General features: G+C 35.5%; 2 protein-coding genes across 8 annotated transcripts; one reads left to right on the top strand and one right to left on the bottom strand.

Annotated features, from left to right (window-relative positions):
• Positions 1,598-5,930, top strand: LOC109820123 (20 kDa chaperonin, chloroplastic). Of its 4 annotated transcripts, none has more exons than XM_020386204.1 (6): positions 1,598-1,747; positions 2,125-2,316; positions 3,222-3,401; positions 3,560-3,715; positions 4,855-4,932; positions 5,418-5,930. In XM_020386204.1, exons 2-6 carry the CDS (start codon positions 2,137-2,139, stop codon positions 5,589-5,591), a joined length of 768 nt encoding a protein of 255 aa, XP_020241793.1. In that variant the 5' UTR covers positions 1,598-1,747; positions 2,125-2,136; the 3' UTR covers positions 5,592-5,930. The 4 variants fall into 4 exon arrangements, with proteins under 4 accessions (XP_020241793.1, XP_020241792.1, XP_020241795.1 ...); XM_020386203.1 differs by having other exon boundaries at positions 1,641-1,747; positions 2,110-2,316; XM_020386206.1 differs by lacking the exon at positions 1,598-1,747 and adding an exon at positions 1,803-1,823.
• Positions 6,901-14,047, bottom strand: LOC109819774 (protein ROOT PRIMORDIUM DEFECTIVE 1-like). Of its 4 annotated transcripts, XM_020385651.1 has the most exons (13): positions 13,773-14,047; positions 11,929-13,346; positions 11,689-11,742; positions 10,727-10,918; positions 9,980-10,092; positions 9,805-9,900; positions 9,663-9,718; positions 9,382-9,537; positions 8,972-9,056; positions 8,400-8,429; positions 8,090-8,254; positions 7,331-7,527; positions 6,901-7,244 (listed from the first exon to the last, which is right to left on the bottom strand). In XM_020385651.1, the coding sequence occupies exon 2, from the start codon at positions 13,311-13,313 to the stop codon at positions 11,949-11,951; it is 1,365 nt and encodes a 454-aa protein (XP_020241240.1). In that variant the 5' UTR covers positions 13,314-13,346; positions 13,773-14,047; the 3' UTR covers positions 6,901-7,244; positions 7,331-7,527; positions 8,090-8,254; positions 8,400-8,429; positions 8,972-9,056; positions 9,382-9,537; positions 9,663-9,718; positions 9,805-9,900; positions 9,980-10,092; positions 10,727-10,918; positions 11,689-11,742; positions 11,929-11,948. The 4 variants fall into 4 exon arrangements, with proteins under 4 accessions (XP_020241240.1, XP_020241241.1, XP_020241239.1 ...); XM_020385652.1 differs by lacking the exon at positions 11,689-11,742 and having other exon boundaries at positions 8,972-9,073; XM_020385650.1 differs by lacking the exon at positions 11,689-11,742.

Genomic DNA, 14,643 nt, shown 5'->3' with positions numbered 1-14,643 from the left:
TATGGATAAGTTGTTGGATGAAAATAATATTTTATTGGATGTTGTGGGTGAGTTTTAGGGATGGAAATGGAGGAAATAATACTTTTTGAGATTTTCGCCTTTTCCATTTCCATTTCTTGGTTTTTAGGAAATAACCGAACAGACCCTTAAGGAAAACAACCAAAGGGGTCCTAGAAGGAAACTGTGATATTTGTTGGTTAAACTTCTTCATGTGCATTGCTCCTTCTGACTCTTGTACATATAGAACTACGTAGATATATGTTGACTCTTGTACATATAGAACTACGTAGATATATGTTTAGAAAAGAAGAAATTTTCTAAATAAACCTATTCATATATTTTTTTAAATAGACCCCCTTGAGTTTTATTTACAAAAATACACCAATTTTATCTTAATCCGGTTCCTAAATAGTCTGGGTTGTCAATCCCGACTATTTAGGAGGTTATAAACCCCTAATTATAACCTTAAACCCTAACATTCTATGCACTAAATAGTCGGGGTTGGCAACCCCGGCTATTTAAAAAACGGATTAAGACAAAATAAGTTATTTTTTGTAAAAAAACTCAAGGGAGTCTATTTTTAAAAAAAAATTATAAATGGGATTGTTTAGAAAATTTCTTCTTAGAAAAATACACTGCTCCTTTGATATTTTATTATCTAAGATATTTTTATCTGACTTTATCCATTTCAAAAAGATTCTTTCTTCTTCACTTTTTTACCCCAGTAGTGACCTTATTCAAAAAGATTCTTTCTCCTTCCAACTTAGTGAACGTTTAGGAACTAGAAAAGATTTGAACCGCGGCAGCATAAGAATCAAAGCTAAGATGGACGCCGAAAAATAACAAAGAGTTGCCCCAAATATAGGCGGTCATTACATGAATCATATTCTTCACTATAATTCTATTATGAGTCATTTCCTCCGTTAAGTAACTATTATCATAATGAATGCTGACTGTCGGTATTATAAATGCTACAGAAAAAAAATTGCTTATGTGTGTAAACTGTTCATTATGTGTGTACCGCACGTAATGAATGAATTAGTGTCGGTATTTAAAATACCAACAGTCAGGATTCATTATGTGAACGAATGAATTGCTGACTATCGGTATTTTAAACGCTACAGAAAAATTGCTACCAGTATGCTTCTCATCTATTTAAAAAGTTAAACTTTCATCTTAAAAAAAACCCGTTTTTACTTTATTTTTAAAAAACGACCTAGTTTCCTACTTCGTTGAAACTGGGTCGTTTTTTTGTGAAGTCAACTCCCGTGAAGTTTTTTTCATAACAAAACTTCACGGGAGTTCAACTCCCGTGAAGTTTGTGAACATTTTTCGTAAAAAACGATCCAGTTTCAGGCTGAAACTGGATCTTTTTTTGAGAATATTTTCAAAACGGGTGTTTTTTTGAGAATATTTTTGCAAAAGAGTCTGTTTTCAAAATTTATCCCCCAAAAAAATCATGGATAAAAAAAGTACATGCAAAATATAAATTTGGGAGCTTTAAAACTGCAAACACAAATGTGAACGAATGGCTTACTATCCACCAGCAAATCAGACGAAATGTGGAAATTAATTGAATGCAATTATGGAGAGGAAGAGGTTAGTAAATTAGTGCAGAAGGAACATCATACGCAAGTCTTTAGATAAACCCGGCAGCGTCTCCGCAATTGATCTCGATTAGGGTTTCTCGAAAGTTTCTAATTTGGTCAAAAGACCTTATCTTCTCACTGAAGAGAGTGATACAAAGGTGAGATTTTGATCGAAAATTCTACATCACTTCTTCGTTTAATGTGTTGGGCACCTTTCAATTCTTTCAACAATTGGTATTTTCTCGGCACTTCATCTCTGTTTTTTTTTTGAAAAATTTATATTTTTTTCCCCAATGATTTAACTCATGGGTAGATGCACAGAGTTTTCTACATTCTTTTAATATTTACCCAAATTTTCGTTTCAGATTTTATCCAATTTTGAATCCTTCTAAATAGCAGTCAATATTGGAGTAATTACTTATTGTTTGATTAATCCCAACAAAAAAGTTAATTTTCGAGATTCAATTTAAGATTTTTACTCTTAAATGAGAAGTTTCCACCTTTGACTAATTTCTAGCAGATATTTGTACTGCAGTTCGATTCATCAATGGCAGCCTTTCAGATATCTGGATCCGTAGTCACTGGAAAAGTCCCTTCTTTCGATGGGCTTCGCCTCTCTAAACCCACATTTGCCGCCCCCTCATCAGTTGGAGCTTCTGGGCTCGGCGTCGTGCAGAGGTCCTACAGAGGTTTTGTTGTCAAGGCTGCCACTGTTGTTTCCCCCAAGGTATACATCTAACTTGTGTCTGTTTTTTCAAATATGAAGGTTTTTTTATTATTATTTAGTATCAATTGGTTCTTGTTGGTACTCGTTAAACGGTAGGATAAGCAATGAGTGCATTCATAGGGGTTAGAGTTGCTAGTGCTGCTAGTGAGGATAGAAAACAAGAATCGATTGATACCGTTTGGTCATGTACGACAGACACATTTAATGCACCTGTTGGGGAAAATGATAATATTATAGTGAACAAGGTAAAGAGAGATATGGGTAGACCTAAAAGAACTTAGATAAAATCAATTAAGAAGGATATGATAATAGTTACTTAACGGAGGAAATGACCCATAATAGAATTATATGTAAGAATATGATTCATGTAATGACCGCTTATATTTGGGGCAACTCTTTGTTATTTTTGTTGTTACATCAACTGATTCCTGGAGTAATTTAAAGGGGTATTCTTGTTGAAATTTGGAAGTTATAAAAGTATATTGGAACCTTAGCATGGAGAACGATTCGAAGGCAAATATGCAAAATTTATGTTCTAAAGACTATTATAGAGACCCATTGCATTGTGGATGATAAGTAGAATCTTTTAGGGAATTATATTGATATCTTAATGATTTTACGAGGGGAAGGCGTGAATTTTCATGCATATAAATTGCAATATGGTAATTAACTTTCCATATGGTATGTTAGACTGGTTGAAAATGGTATTTACTAGAAGTAACATTTAATAATAATGAAGAATCTAAAAGTACTGCGTGAGATGTTCATGTTAATTTTTATGAGCTTATGAATCAATTGAACTAGAGTATATTTCTAGCAAGGATTGTGTTAATACAGTGCGAGTATAATAGGATTTTGACTGAATGTCGTGCGTTACATTCATGGGGTTTATGAACTATGTGCAGTACACCTCCGTCAAGCCTTTGGGTGATAGAATACTTATAAAAATAAAGACTTCTGAAGAAAAGACTCAGGGCGGCATTTTACTTCCGACCACTGCACAGACTAAACCTCAGGCAGGTGAGGTTGTTGCTATTGGGGAAGGCAAAACCATTGGAAAGGCCAAAGTTGACATCAGTCTTGAGGTAGCTCTTATGAATCTCTGGTACTATGGTTTTATGGCTATTATAATTGTTTTGGGTTATTTCTCATATATCTGCTAAGATGCTGTTTCAATTAGATTAAAAGATCAATCTTTACTTGGTTCTATTTGAACTGATAAAAACTAACTTTTTATACACAGACTGGAAAACAAGTGGTGTATTCTAAGTATACAGGGACGGAACTGGAATTTAATGGAGCTAATCATCTTATTTTGAAGGAGGATGATGTTGTAGGGGTTCTTGAAACAGAAGATGTTAAGGATCTCAAGCCTCTAAACGACCGGGTCCTTATCAAGGTTAAATTTCTATCCTTACAATTATGTTTGCAATTATGTGAGCAGTATTCCTTGTGTGTTATTGTTTAGTACTACTTTTCCTCAGCTTCTGCCCGTAGAGGATCTTTTAGATAGTCAGCTTTGCTGAAACTTCCAACTTAGTTTGTCACTAGAAATGAGAAGAATTGTGTGATAGATGTTAGGACATATTTGATAATTGAAATGTAATAGTTGCCCAATGTTGGAAACATGATAAGAGGCAAACATAAGTTTTAATTGACATGGTTGATAATCTGTTAAACCTTAATTTCCTTATGTTCCTGCGACTGAATTATGTCATCGTGCACTCCATCTTGACAGAAATTAGCTGTAAGTTTTCTTTCTGATAACTATCTTGGACATGTTCTTAGTTGTACCACGTTAGTTTGACATCCGATCTGTAAAGACCTGCGTGCTGTGATATGATTTGTGTTCCTTAATTATGTTAGTGACTGCTTTAATTGTATTGAATACAAATGTAAGATACGGTAAGAGAGTACATTATTTTATCACAACACATGGTTCAAGTTTGATGCGCCCAATGCCAAAATGCTAGCTTGCAGCAATATGGTGTGATGATAATGAGTATGCTTTAGAAATTCTGTGACATACAATGACAATAAAAAATCAATGGTGATTGGTGACTACTGATGATATGTTGTGCATCTCTGAATTGATCTCCAGCTGCATTATGGTTTTGCCAAAGATCATTGAGGGAAGATTGTATAAAACATAGTAGTCTCAGGAATTCCAGAAACTATCACTTGCGGGATTTTCGGTTTCGTAATTAGGAATCACTGGATTCCTGGTCAGTGTTCACGTGCAAATTCTTGTTACTCTAATTTATATATAAATAATGTTGTTGTATAAAACAAACTGCACATGTAAGCAAAGTCCATGTGCCTGCTGATAGTTCTTTTGGGTGCCAAATAATAGTCATAGAATGTACCAACTTATTCGACCAAGTGAAGCAATCCATCAGATTACAGATTACTGGTTTCTTAAAAATCTATTTGACCATTAATCTTACAAATAATTAAGCTGACTTGGAATCTGAAATTAACTTCCAAGGCTAGCCTTCGGTCATAAAATTAGATCTTCACATCCATTTTGTGTTTCAGGTTGCTGAAGCTGAGCAGAAAACTGCTGGAGGTTTGCTTTTAACCGAAGCTACCAAGGAAAAACCCTCCATTGGAACGGTAAGATTGCCTTTCCTTCTCCTTCAACCACGACGATGCCATAACTTTGGAGTTCAAAAACTTATGTGGAAAATCCAGGAAGAGCCCAGTTCCCAGTTGCCCTGGAATTCATTTTCACAAGTGTTAATTGTTAATAGGCCCCCTTGAGTTCTTTTGTTGTGGATAGACTCCGAGTACTCTCACCCAATTTGCAGATAGATCCCTCAAGGGAAATATTTTGGACTCTTTTACCCTCAGGAGTCTATTTGTCAAAAATTAATTTTGTCTCTGAGGGTGAAAAGGGGAGAGAATTCCATTCGTGGGTCTATCTGCAACAATTTCACTACATGGGGTTCTGTATGCAACCAGGCAATAGTACAGGGGTGTATTTGCACTTAATCGGTTCCAAAACCTAGAGCCTTCAGATAAGGAAAAGCGTATAAATGCAAGTGACACATTTGATATGATGATTGATTCTTTTTTTATATTTTGCTGTTTTGAATCAGGTCGTTGCGGTTGGACCTGGAACATTGGATGAGGAGGGCAACAGAAAACCGCTGACCATCGCAGCAGGCAGCACTGTTCTCTACTCCAAGTATGCGGGGAATGAGTTCAAGAGTGCTGATGGTTCCGACTACATTGCCCTTAGAGCTTCGGATGTCATGGCTGTTCTCTCCTAGAACCACATAGCATTGCTTTATAGTTTTGTTTTGGAGAATGCATGAACTCTTGAAGATTTTGCGTTTAGTTCAGAGGCAAAAAGAGGCCATTGCAGCTTTTTTGTAGTTTGGTTCAGTGACGGTGCGTTATCTAATATCTTTCAGTTTTGAGTGGTCATTACTTTTCTACAGCTCGAGTCCCAGCATAATGTATTGCCTGAAGTAGTTTAGGTTCTCGGCTGTTTTGTAATTTTCCGGTTTCCCATTTCTTAAAGACTTTTCATCTTGGTTTCAAGGTTTCTGCACTAAATGTCTATGATTTTGTGTGGGAACGTCGGTGAGTGAAAAATCATTCGCATCTACTGTAGACATTGTTGGGTTTGTGGCTTCCATCTCGAGCCATTTTGTTAAGAGTCTTTTTTGCCAGTTAAATACAGGACAAAAGGTAATTTATTGCACATAGTTCTTATGAAACTATGTGACGCTTCAATCCCATAACGAAAAAAATAGTTCCAAGCTGTAATTAATTCTTAATTTATTTAAACTGAATATGACTGGAAGATTGAGCAGATGCTGATGAAACATAGACTAGCGAAGAAACTACCAAGTAGGGGTGGTAAATGATCGAATCGAATCAAATACTAAGGTGTTCATATTTGTATTTGTTTAAAATTATCGAATTCGAATGCGGACTCTATTATTCATATATCTAGTTTTTCGAATTCGAACTCGAATACTTGGTATTTGATAAATATTCATGAACATTCACGAATACTTATCGAATATCAAAGTATATTTATTTCGCTAAAGAGTTTAATTTTCAAATAGTATTAAAATTTATAAATAAAAATTATTTCTTTATAATATATGATGTATATATATATAAATCAAAATTTTAATTAGAAAACAGATTTAAGATTATTTAAGTCTTAAAATCTATATATAAAATTTAAGTAGAAATGGTAAGTGGGTTAAAAATATATCATATGTGCAATAATACAAATAATAAGCTATGATCAAATTTTAAACGAATATTTAATAGACAAACGAATCGAATATACATCTGGTTAAATTCTATTCGTTAATAAACTCGAATACTAAAAAATATTTGTTTAATGATAAATGAACTATCGAATCGAATATGACCAAATAGTTATTCGAACAATTATCGAACCATTTATTAATTATTTGGTTCATTTCCACCCCTACTACCAAGGCCAAAGAAACACATATACGTGTTGAGAACCCAACATAGACTAGCGAAGAAGCCACTCAGCAAAAAAAATCACATACATATATTGAGAACCCAGCTTGATGAACAATGCTCGAATAAATCAGAAAACACCCCTTTTATATATATGTTGAGAGCCCAACTTAATGAACAATGCTCACGTAAACCAGAAAACATTCCCTTTATAACAAAAACTTTGAACTCCTCAGCATCAGTACTCTCTCCTGTGTTACTAGAGCCTACAGTTATATAATGATATACTTTCACCTAAAGCGTTTTATATTTAGCACTATCTGATTTCTATGGTTACAACAAAACATCTTGAATACAGTGATCCAGACCTCTCCCCGAAACCTCTATTTCATTCGCTAATGAAATGATGCAGCTGTTGAACCTCTGCTGCTGACAGTATCTTGATGCTCTGAACACAGGTCACAAACTCCCTACGCGCACATAATACAGGACAAATATCATGAACATCAAAAATAAAAAACTATATAAAATTCATTAAATTTAGATGTGAACTTACTCCAAAGGGTCATCTCCAACCAACAGAATATCGTTCTCATGATCTTCGTACACTAGTTTCCAATCGGTTCTATGAGGGTCTTCGGAGTTGCCTTTCAATTCCAAACATGCGAGCTAGGACTTGACTTGACGTAGGTCATCATAGCCTCTGTAACGGGTGACATCGATGGATCTTCCAACAGATCCACGCTTTTGAACCTATGAAATGCAAAGAAAGATTCAACCTTTGAAATCATAACCTGCCATTTATCTAACATTTACATGCACAAATATCCAGTCTTGCAACGAGCTCAGAAGAAACCTCATGTCAGCAAGGTTTTGTTTTTATTCTTGGGTCAATTGTACATAGTATCGTTGTTTTGAATTTAATACCCTTGTAGTTTAGTTGTCACAGATAGATACCCCGGGTTGCAATTCTTTTTACTTTTTACCCTTGAGAAAGAGTAAATTGTTTTCTCACAAATAGGCCCCTGAGAGTAAAAGAGTGACAACATTTTCACTAAGGGGTTCTTTCTGCAAAAATATAACGAGAGAGGTAGTACGTTCAAAACATCAATTCTGAAGGTGGTTTTTCTTTCTTTTCCTCATGAATAGTTAGCACAGTAATATTAGGTGGCCTAACCACATATCTAGCTTTGAACTCATCATCCTTTTAATATAAATGTAAAAATGCTAGTCTGGTGAGGAATCAATAATGCTTAATACAAATATATCGTTCAAAATGTGTGAGATGATCTCTTTAAAGAATACAAGTTCATACCTCGGGTTATAAAAGATAGTAAATGGGCTGTTATTTGCAGCAGCATGAGCAGCCGCAGCAAGGATTCCAATATGCATGCTATCACTAGATAGCACCGATGATGCTAGAGCAGGCTGTTGTCTATTAGCACGCCTAATTCCCAGGAGAAGCTGTGATTTATCGTCTCTGATATAAAGAAAATGGTATCCTCTGTTAGAGATACTTAAACATAGATACTGAACAAATATTATCACATGTATACATTAAAATACAGTATAAAGAGGACAGAATCTCCAGCAAAAAGTCTTTTGGTACTAACAAACACACCAACCTGTAGTCAGTAAATGCCTTTTCGGCTGACCTGCAAAGGCAACAGATACAGTTAAAAAAGGAAAATTGCTCCCAAATATGGTTTATTATGATAAATAATAATTTAGTACCATTTCTTCGAAGCCTAGTACCTATTTTAATAAGGTTATTGATCCACGCTGCTTGAAAGGTTCAACATATACTTGAACACACTCTAAAGAAGCATGTAATTAATTGACATTCAAGTAAAGGAGGGTGTTGTGCAGGCATGCAGACTGAATGTAAAAGTGTGCTATTTTAGATCTTTGGTTTGCAAATGATCCCCTTGGTCTTGAGCTATTTAGTCTATGCATTTTCAATTTAGAAGAATATCCCTTTGATTTCTTCATTTAGGTTATTGATGGTTGATATGTGCCTATAGTCTTGAGGTCTTCGTGTAATACCAATTTGAACTTTTCTAGCAAAGACGGTACTTCTTTCCTATGGCTCGTTTTGTGAATAAGTTAAAAGTTGAATAATGTGCAAGTCCAAAATCATCCAAATCATTCCATGAAGAAGCATGAATGTAAAGAAAAAAAGGAAAAAGACACACACCTCGATAGATATGTCGAAATGCCCATGAAACATCATGCAAATCTTTCGCTACTAATTCTTGACAAGGCGGTTGCATTGTAAAATCCTAAGAAGCACATTATCCTAGTAAGTCTCACATCAAATATGATATATAGCCTTTCTACTTCACGAGCAAGGATGATAAATGGTAAACCGCAAATACCTCTCTCTCACTCTATACCTAGTAGAACATATCACCCCTCAACTTTTTTAGTAGAACTTATTAACCCTCAAGGCTTATCTGAAATTTTTACTTCTCAAAATGCCAATCCAGGAGGGGTAAGCACTAATAATTTAGTTGGCAGATGATAAGTGTTACTGAAAGGCATAGATGAGGAGGGTTCTCTGCAGTTTATTCTTAAAGACAAATAAATAAAGAAACATAAACATACTTAAGGAGGAAATATCTTTTCAGCTGCACGCCGAGGTACTGAAAATCCACCATGAGAACTCGTATCACTTGCTGTAAGTGTCTTGCAAAAGAATTCTGCAGGATGCTTGTTTTGCTTGAGACCCATTTCAGATGCTGGTAATCCCTCCTTATCATGCTATACAAACATCATCAACAACATAATACGGAAATTAAAAAAAAAAAAGCTTGTGCGCATTTATATTTATATTTATATAACTTATAAAGACAAAACAAACTAAATCAATGTGATTTCTGGCCTACTTTGTTAACAAGTTGAAGAGTCATTTGTGCATAAACCTCATCAGTTCAGCATCAGCCTGATTGAAATAAGGTAGCATATCACATGAGTAAAAAAAAAAAACATAAACGCATACTAAACTAACTTGTAACGTTTCGATCATACATGAAGGGTAACACTGACAAGAACACATATAAGCTTAGATGGCAACGAGGGATAACTTGGGACGCTATCAATCTCCTTATGCATTGAAGCTGCTACCTGAAATAGCAATAAGCAGTACTATTAGATGCCAATATTAGATAAAATTTGTGCAATAAAATTGAGATAAAGAACTCACCTGTTCACTATGACCTTGAGGGGAATAGACCACAAGGCTGCCAACTGGAGGCAAAGACACAAGAGGTCCAGCACAAGCATGCCATAACTCTGAATTGATAGTTTTTCTCTCTCCTGCATCATCAACAAAGTATACTTTCTTCAATTCTTAGGTACTCAACCCTCTTCTGCTATGCTATCATGAATTTATATGAAAATATGCATATGCCAAGCTCTTTTTTGGCTTTGCTTTGTCCTTTGAGTTTAGGTCTGAAGTGTCCTCAATTGCTAGCCTTATTCTAAAGACAGTTATAATCTATAACTCTTATGTCAATTTTATATTATCAACAAATTCCCCACCCTGTCACGCAAAAGCAAGGTAATTTTGTTTCCTTCTGGGAAGAAATAAAAGGAATTTTTTGCTCCTAAAAGCTCAAAGGTTCAATAAATATATGATCTTTGTTTAGGAAAAACGGGATGGAATTATAGTAACAATTTTGAACAGAATAATTCCAACAAAACCATTCATAAATCAGCTAATATAACAAGTTAAAAATTAAATATTACTTAAAACCTACTTAATATGAGCTAATATCACCATTACTTCCTAAATCATAAATTCGCTAAAAATCCAAAAAAATCCACTTCAAAAATCATGTAAAATACCCTAAAAATCCAAGCCCTTTTAACGAGTACCAACAAGAACCAATTGATACTAAATAAAAAAAAACTTCATATTTGAAAAATCAGACACAAGTTAGATGTATACCTTGGGGGAAACAACAGTGGCAGCCTTGACAACAAAACCCCTGTAGGACCTCTGTACGATGCCGAGCCCAGAAGCTCCAACTGATGAGGGGGCGGCAAATGTGGTTTTAGAGAGGCGAAGCCCATTGAAAGAAGGGACTTTTCCAGTGACTACGGATCCAGATAACTGAAAGGCTGCCATTGATGAATCGAACTGAAGTACAAATATCAGCTAGAAATTAGTCAAAGGTGAAAACTTCTCATTTAAGAGTAAAAATCTTAAATTGACTCTGGAAAAATAACTTTTTTGTTGGGATTAAGAAAAAATAACTTTTTTGTTGGGATTAATCAAACAATAAGTAATTACTCCAATATTGACTGCTATTTAGAAGGATTTAAAATTGGATAAAATCTGAAACGAAAATTTGGGGAAATATTAAAAAAATGTAGAAAACTCTGTGCATCTACCCATGAGTTAAATCATTTGGAAAAAATATATATAAAAATTTCAAAAAAAATCTAATTCTATTCTTCTCTTTTCCGTGTAAAAAAAATATATAAAAATTTCAAAAAAATCTAATTCTATTCTTCTCTTTTCCCGTGTACCAAAGTTTATATCCAATCTTTTCAATTTCTCTAGATTTTTTCACTTTCTTTTATTATATTATCTACAAGTATTCCCACTTCATTCCTATTCTTCTTTTTTCCCGTGTACCAAAATTTATATCTGGTCTTTTCAATTTCTCTAGATTTTTCACCTATCCATTTAGTTTATTGTAAACAAGTTATATTTATCTTTTTTCTAATCATGACATCCACTAATTCCATTGTCTTTCCGATAAGTGTACCTATATCCAAGTAGCAATTCTCTATTTTCTTGTAAAAGTCTCCTACCATTTTCCCCCTTAGACCGTTCTAGTCTATGACGAATACTATTAGGTACCCTATTAGAGAATTGTAAATTCTTGGAACACCCTTACTTACTTGTCATTACACCAGGGGTGACATCGATGTAATGTGTCGCTTCCGGGGGACGCCCTACCAAACGGAACCACACTTGCTTACTTATCATTGCACTAGGAAATAACTAATACATAATGCTTGCACTAGGAGGAACAAAAGAAAATACTAAAAGTTGTTATGCATGATATGCAGTGGATAATAAATAAGATGCTGAAATATCAGAAAATTATCAAGAAATTCACCATCAAGCAAATAACTAACCTTAAATGGCATCACGTATCCTAGTATTCCTCAAACACATCTCCAATATCCATCTCAGAATCCTCTGCAAGGGAAGCATCCTCAAGTGTATCAACATCTTCTTCATCCTTGATTTTTAAGAACGATGGTTTAGTATCATGATCATCGTCGAAAAGTTTATCTTCCTCATCATCAGAACTGCCATTGTAACTCTCAATTCTTTTCCTCCTTCCTCTATAACCAGTGAGACGCAAGATCTTTTCCTTCCAAAGATATAAAGGAGACTTATCAATCAACTCCGAACCTTCATATGCTTCCGTCAAAAATGCACTGAACCTCTTTCCCCTTTCAGAAACGTAGAAAATGCCATAGTGCTTCAGCAGTATTCTCATCAGCTTCTGAGGCATAACAAACTCCCTACGAAAATGTGTGAGATGATCTGTAACAAGCCTCTTTTCAATGGTAAAGCTCAATATCTCATGCATAACTGCAACTGCCCGCTTATCAAATTCTTGCGAGCCAGGAGTTAGCTCTCTAGCATCAGCATATGGAGACAGATACGCTCTCTTCTGAAAATGTTCGATTTTTCCACCAATTCTGAATATTTTCTTGAAATTAGAAGGAAATTTCATTGGAAAAGGAAGGGAAAGAATTCCCGGTGAATGAGACTCAGGCGCATAATTAGTCCCCATCATAGCTCTCTTCTCTATTTCTGTCACAGCCCAAGAAGGATTCCAAGAAGTAAGCTCCAAGAACTCAGCATCATCCCTTTTAACAACTCTAAAATATTCGGGGAACATATGAACCCATCTAGTTCTGAAATCAAATGGAAAGCAAATGTCTCTTCTAAAATGGGCAACTTTGTCCATTGGAAGTCTCTTATCCACTGACATCATCAATAACCTTGTGACATATTCAACTGCTTTGTTTGTATGAGCTTCAAGCAGCCTATTCTCTTCTTTGACGAGCTCTTCGGCCTTCTGTGTCAGCCCACACCATATAACTCCTTTCTTGTCTCTGTAGAGCTCAAAAAGCTTTGGAGATTTCTTAATGAAGTCAGAAACCTTGTGAGGCTTGCTAAGATTAATTTGTTGCTTGTATTGTTCCAACCGTCTCAAGGGTATGATTTGTTCCGGTTCTTTCCTAAGAACTTCCATTATAACTAACACCTTCGATATCACTTTCCATCGTTCTGTAGCAATTTCAAGGTCGTGCACTCTCTTATTCTGGCTTCTGTCCTGCACTCGTTTACTCTTGGTCATCCACCGCTTTTGTGAAGACCAGGCAAGCCAATTTTGAAAGATTCCATCGTTTACTCTCGGAGGACAAGCAAGTGATATCTCATTAAGCCCATTTATGATTCCATTTCTCAACTTCCTAGTTCCAATAATGTGTTTAATCATCATTACGTCTTGTTTGCAGTCAATGAGCACATCAACCTACATATAAGGCAATTTTTAAACCATTAGGAATGAGAAAAGATTTGAACCGTGGCAATGTGCATTCTCTATTTATTTGTGTGTTTGTGGGTATTGGGAATGGGGGTGGAATTGGCACTTAGGTATCAGTTGAAATTTTTTAGCACTAATTTTAGTAGCTTGTAGTTCCTAATTCCGAAGCAAGTTTTAGCTTATAACTTGCTACTTTAATTCAAGGTGCATGTGCTCTAGAACTTCACAAAATTTTAAGCTAAATCATTTGTCAAACAAACTAGGTCTTTTCAGTTTTCAGTCAATAAAGGATAGCAAATTAGGGCTTTTATCAAATAAATTAGGGCTTTCCACTCAACGTAGGGCTAGCAAATTAGGATTTTTTATCATACAGATTAGCGCATTTCATTCAACAAATTAGAGTTTCGAATTCACCTTAGTGTTAGAAGAAACCGAGGAGGAGAATTTTCGTAGGTCGCTGTTGATGGTCGGTCGAGCTTGAAGGCGGAGGCTTGAAGTCGGTCGAAAGCGGAGCCTTCGAGACGGCTGAAGTCGAAGGCGGAGGCTTGGAGACGGCGGAGGTTGAAGGCAGAGGGCGGAGGTCGAAGGCGGAGGCTTGAATGGAGACGGCTGAGGTCGAAGGCGGGGGCCGAAGGCGGAGGCTTTGAGATCGTCAATTTTAGGGCAGAAGAAAGCGAACGATTTTGATCTCTGCTATCGGGAGAATTTTCATTTAAATTTAAATCGGGTCGGGTAGAGGACAAGATGGGTTGTACATATAAAGACCCGACACAAGACCTAAGTATAAAAATTAGCTGAGTCATACCCATCCGTACCCATCCGGATATCCATAAAATCGGACCCGAAGACCGTACATATTCCTTTACAACAATGGGAGGATCCAAGATTTACTATTTAGGCTATAATAAATGCTATAGTAATGCTGTAGCATTGTTACCGTAGCATAAGCCGGAGGATCCAAGACTCGTTATTCATGTTATAATAAAATGATTCGCTATTCATGCTACAGTATAATTATAGTATTGTTACTGTGGCACAAGCAGAAGGATTCAATGTTCACTATTCATGCTATAATAAATTATTATAGTATTATTATTATAACACATGTGGGAACTGTAGTGTTTAAAAACATTACCGTGACATTATTATTATAGTTCAGGCGGGATAAAGTAACATTTAAAAAATGTTACTGTACCACTTACAAAAACTGTATTTAAATACAAAATTACTATCGCGGAAATAAAAAAATAAAAGTCGTGCTATGCGCAGGGTGCAGACTAAGTCC

The sequence above is a fragment of the Asparagus officinalis genome, chromosome 8 (genome assembly GCF_001876935.1).
Source record: "Asparagus officinalis chromosome 8, Aspof.V1, whole genome shotgun sequence".
In the NCBI taxonomy this organism is placed as follows: Eukaryota; Viridiplantae; Streptophyta; class Magnoliopsida; order Asparagales; family Asparagaceae; genus Asparagus; species Asparagus officinalis.
Note: the sequence above shows the minus strand (reverse complement) of the source record. Positions and strands in the feature narration are given on the sequence as shown.

Coding starts and splice junctions, on each gene's coding strand:
- LOC109819774 (XM_020385651.1), bottom strand. CDS start 13,313: ATGATGATTAAACACATTATTGGAACTAGGAAGTTGAGAAATGGAATC.
- LOC109820123 (XM_020386204.1), top strand. CDS start 2,137: ATGGCAGCCTTTCAGATATCTGGATCCGTAGTCACTGGAAAAGTCCCT. Junction 2,317..3,221: donor CCACTGTTGTTTCCCCCAAG/GTATACATCTAA, acceptor AACTATGTGCAG/TACACCTCCGTCAAGCCTTT. Junction 4,933..5,417: donor AAAAACCCTCCATTGGAACG/GTAAGATTGCCT, acceptor GTTTTGAATCAG/GTCGTTGCGGTTGGACCTGG.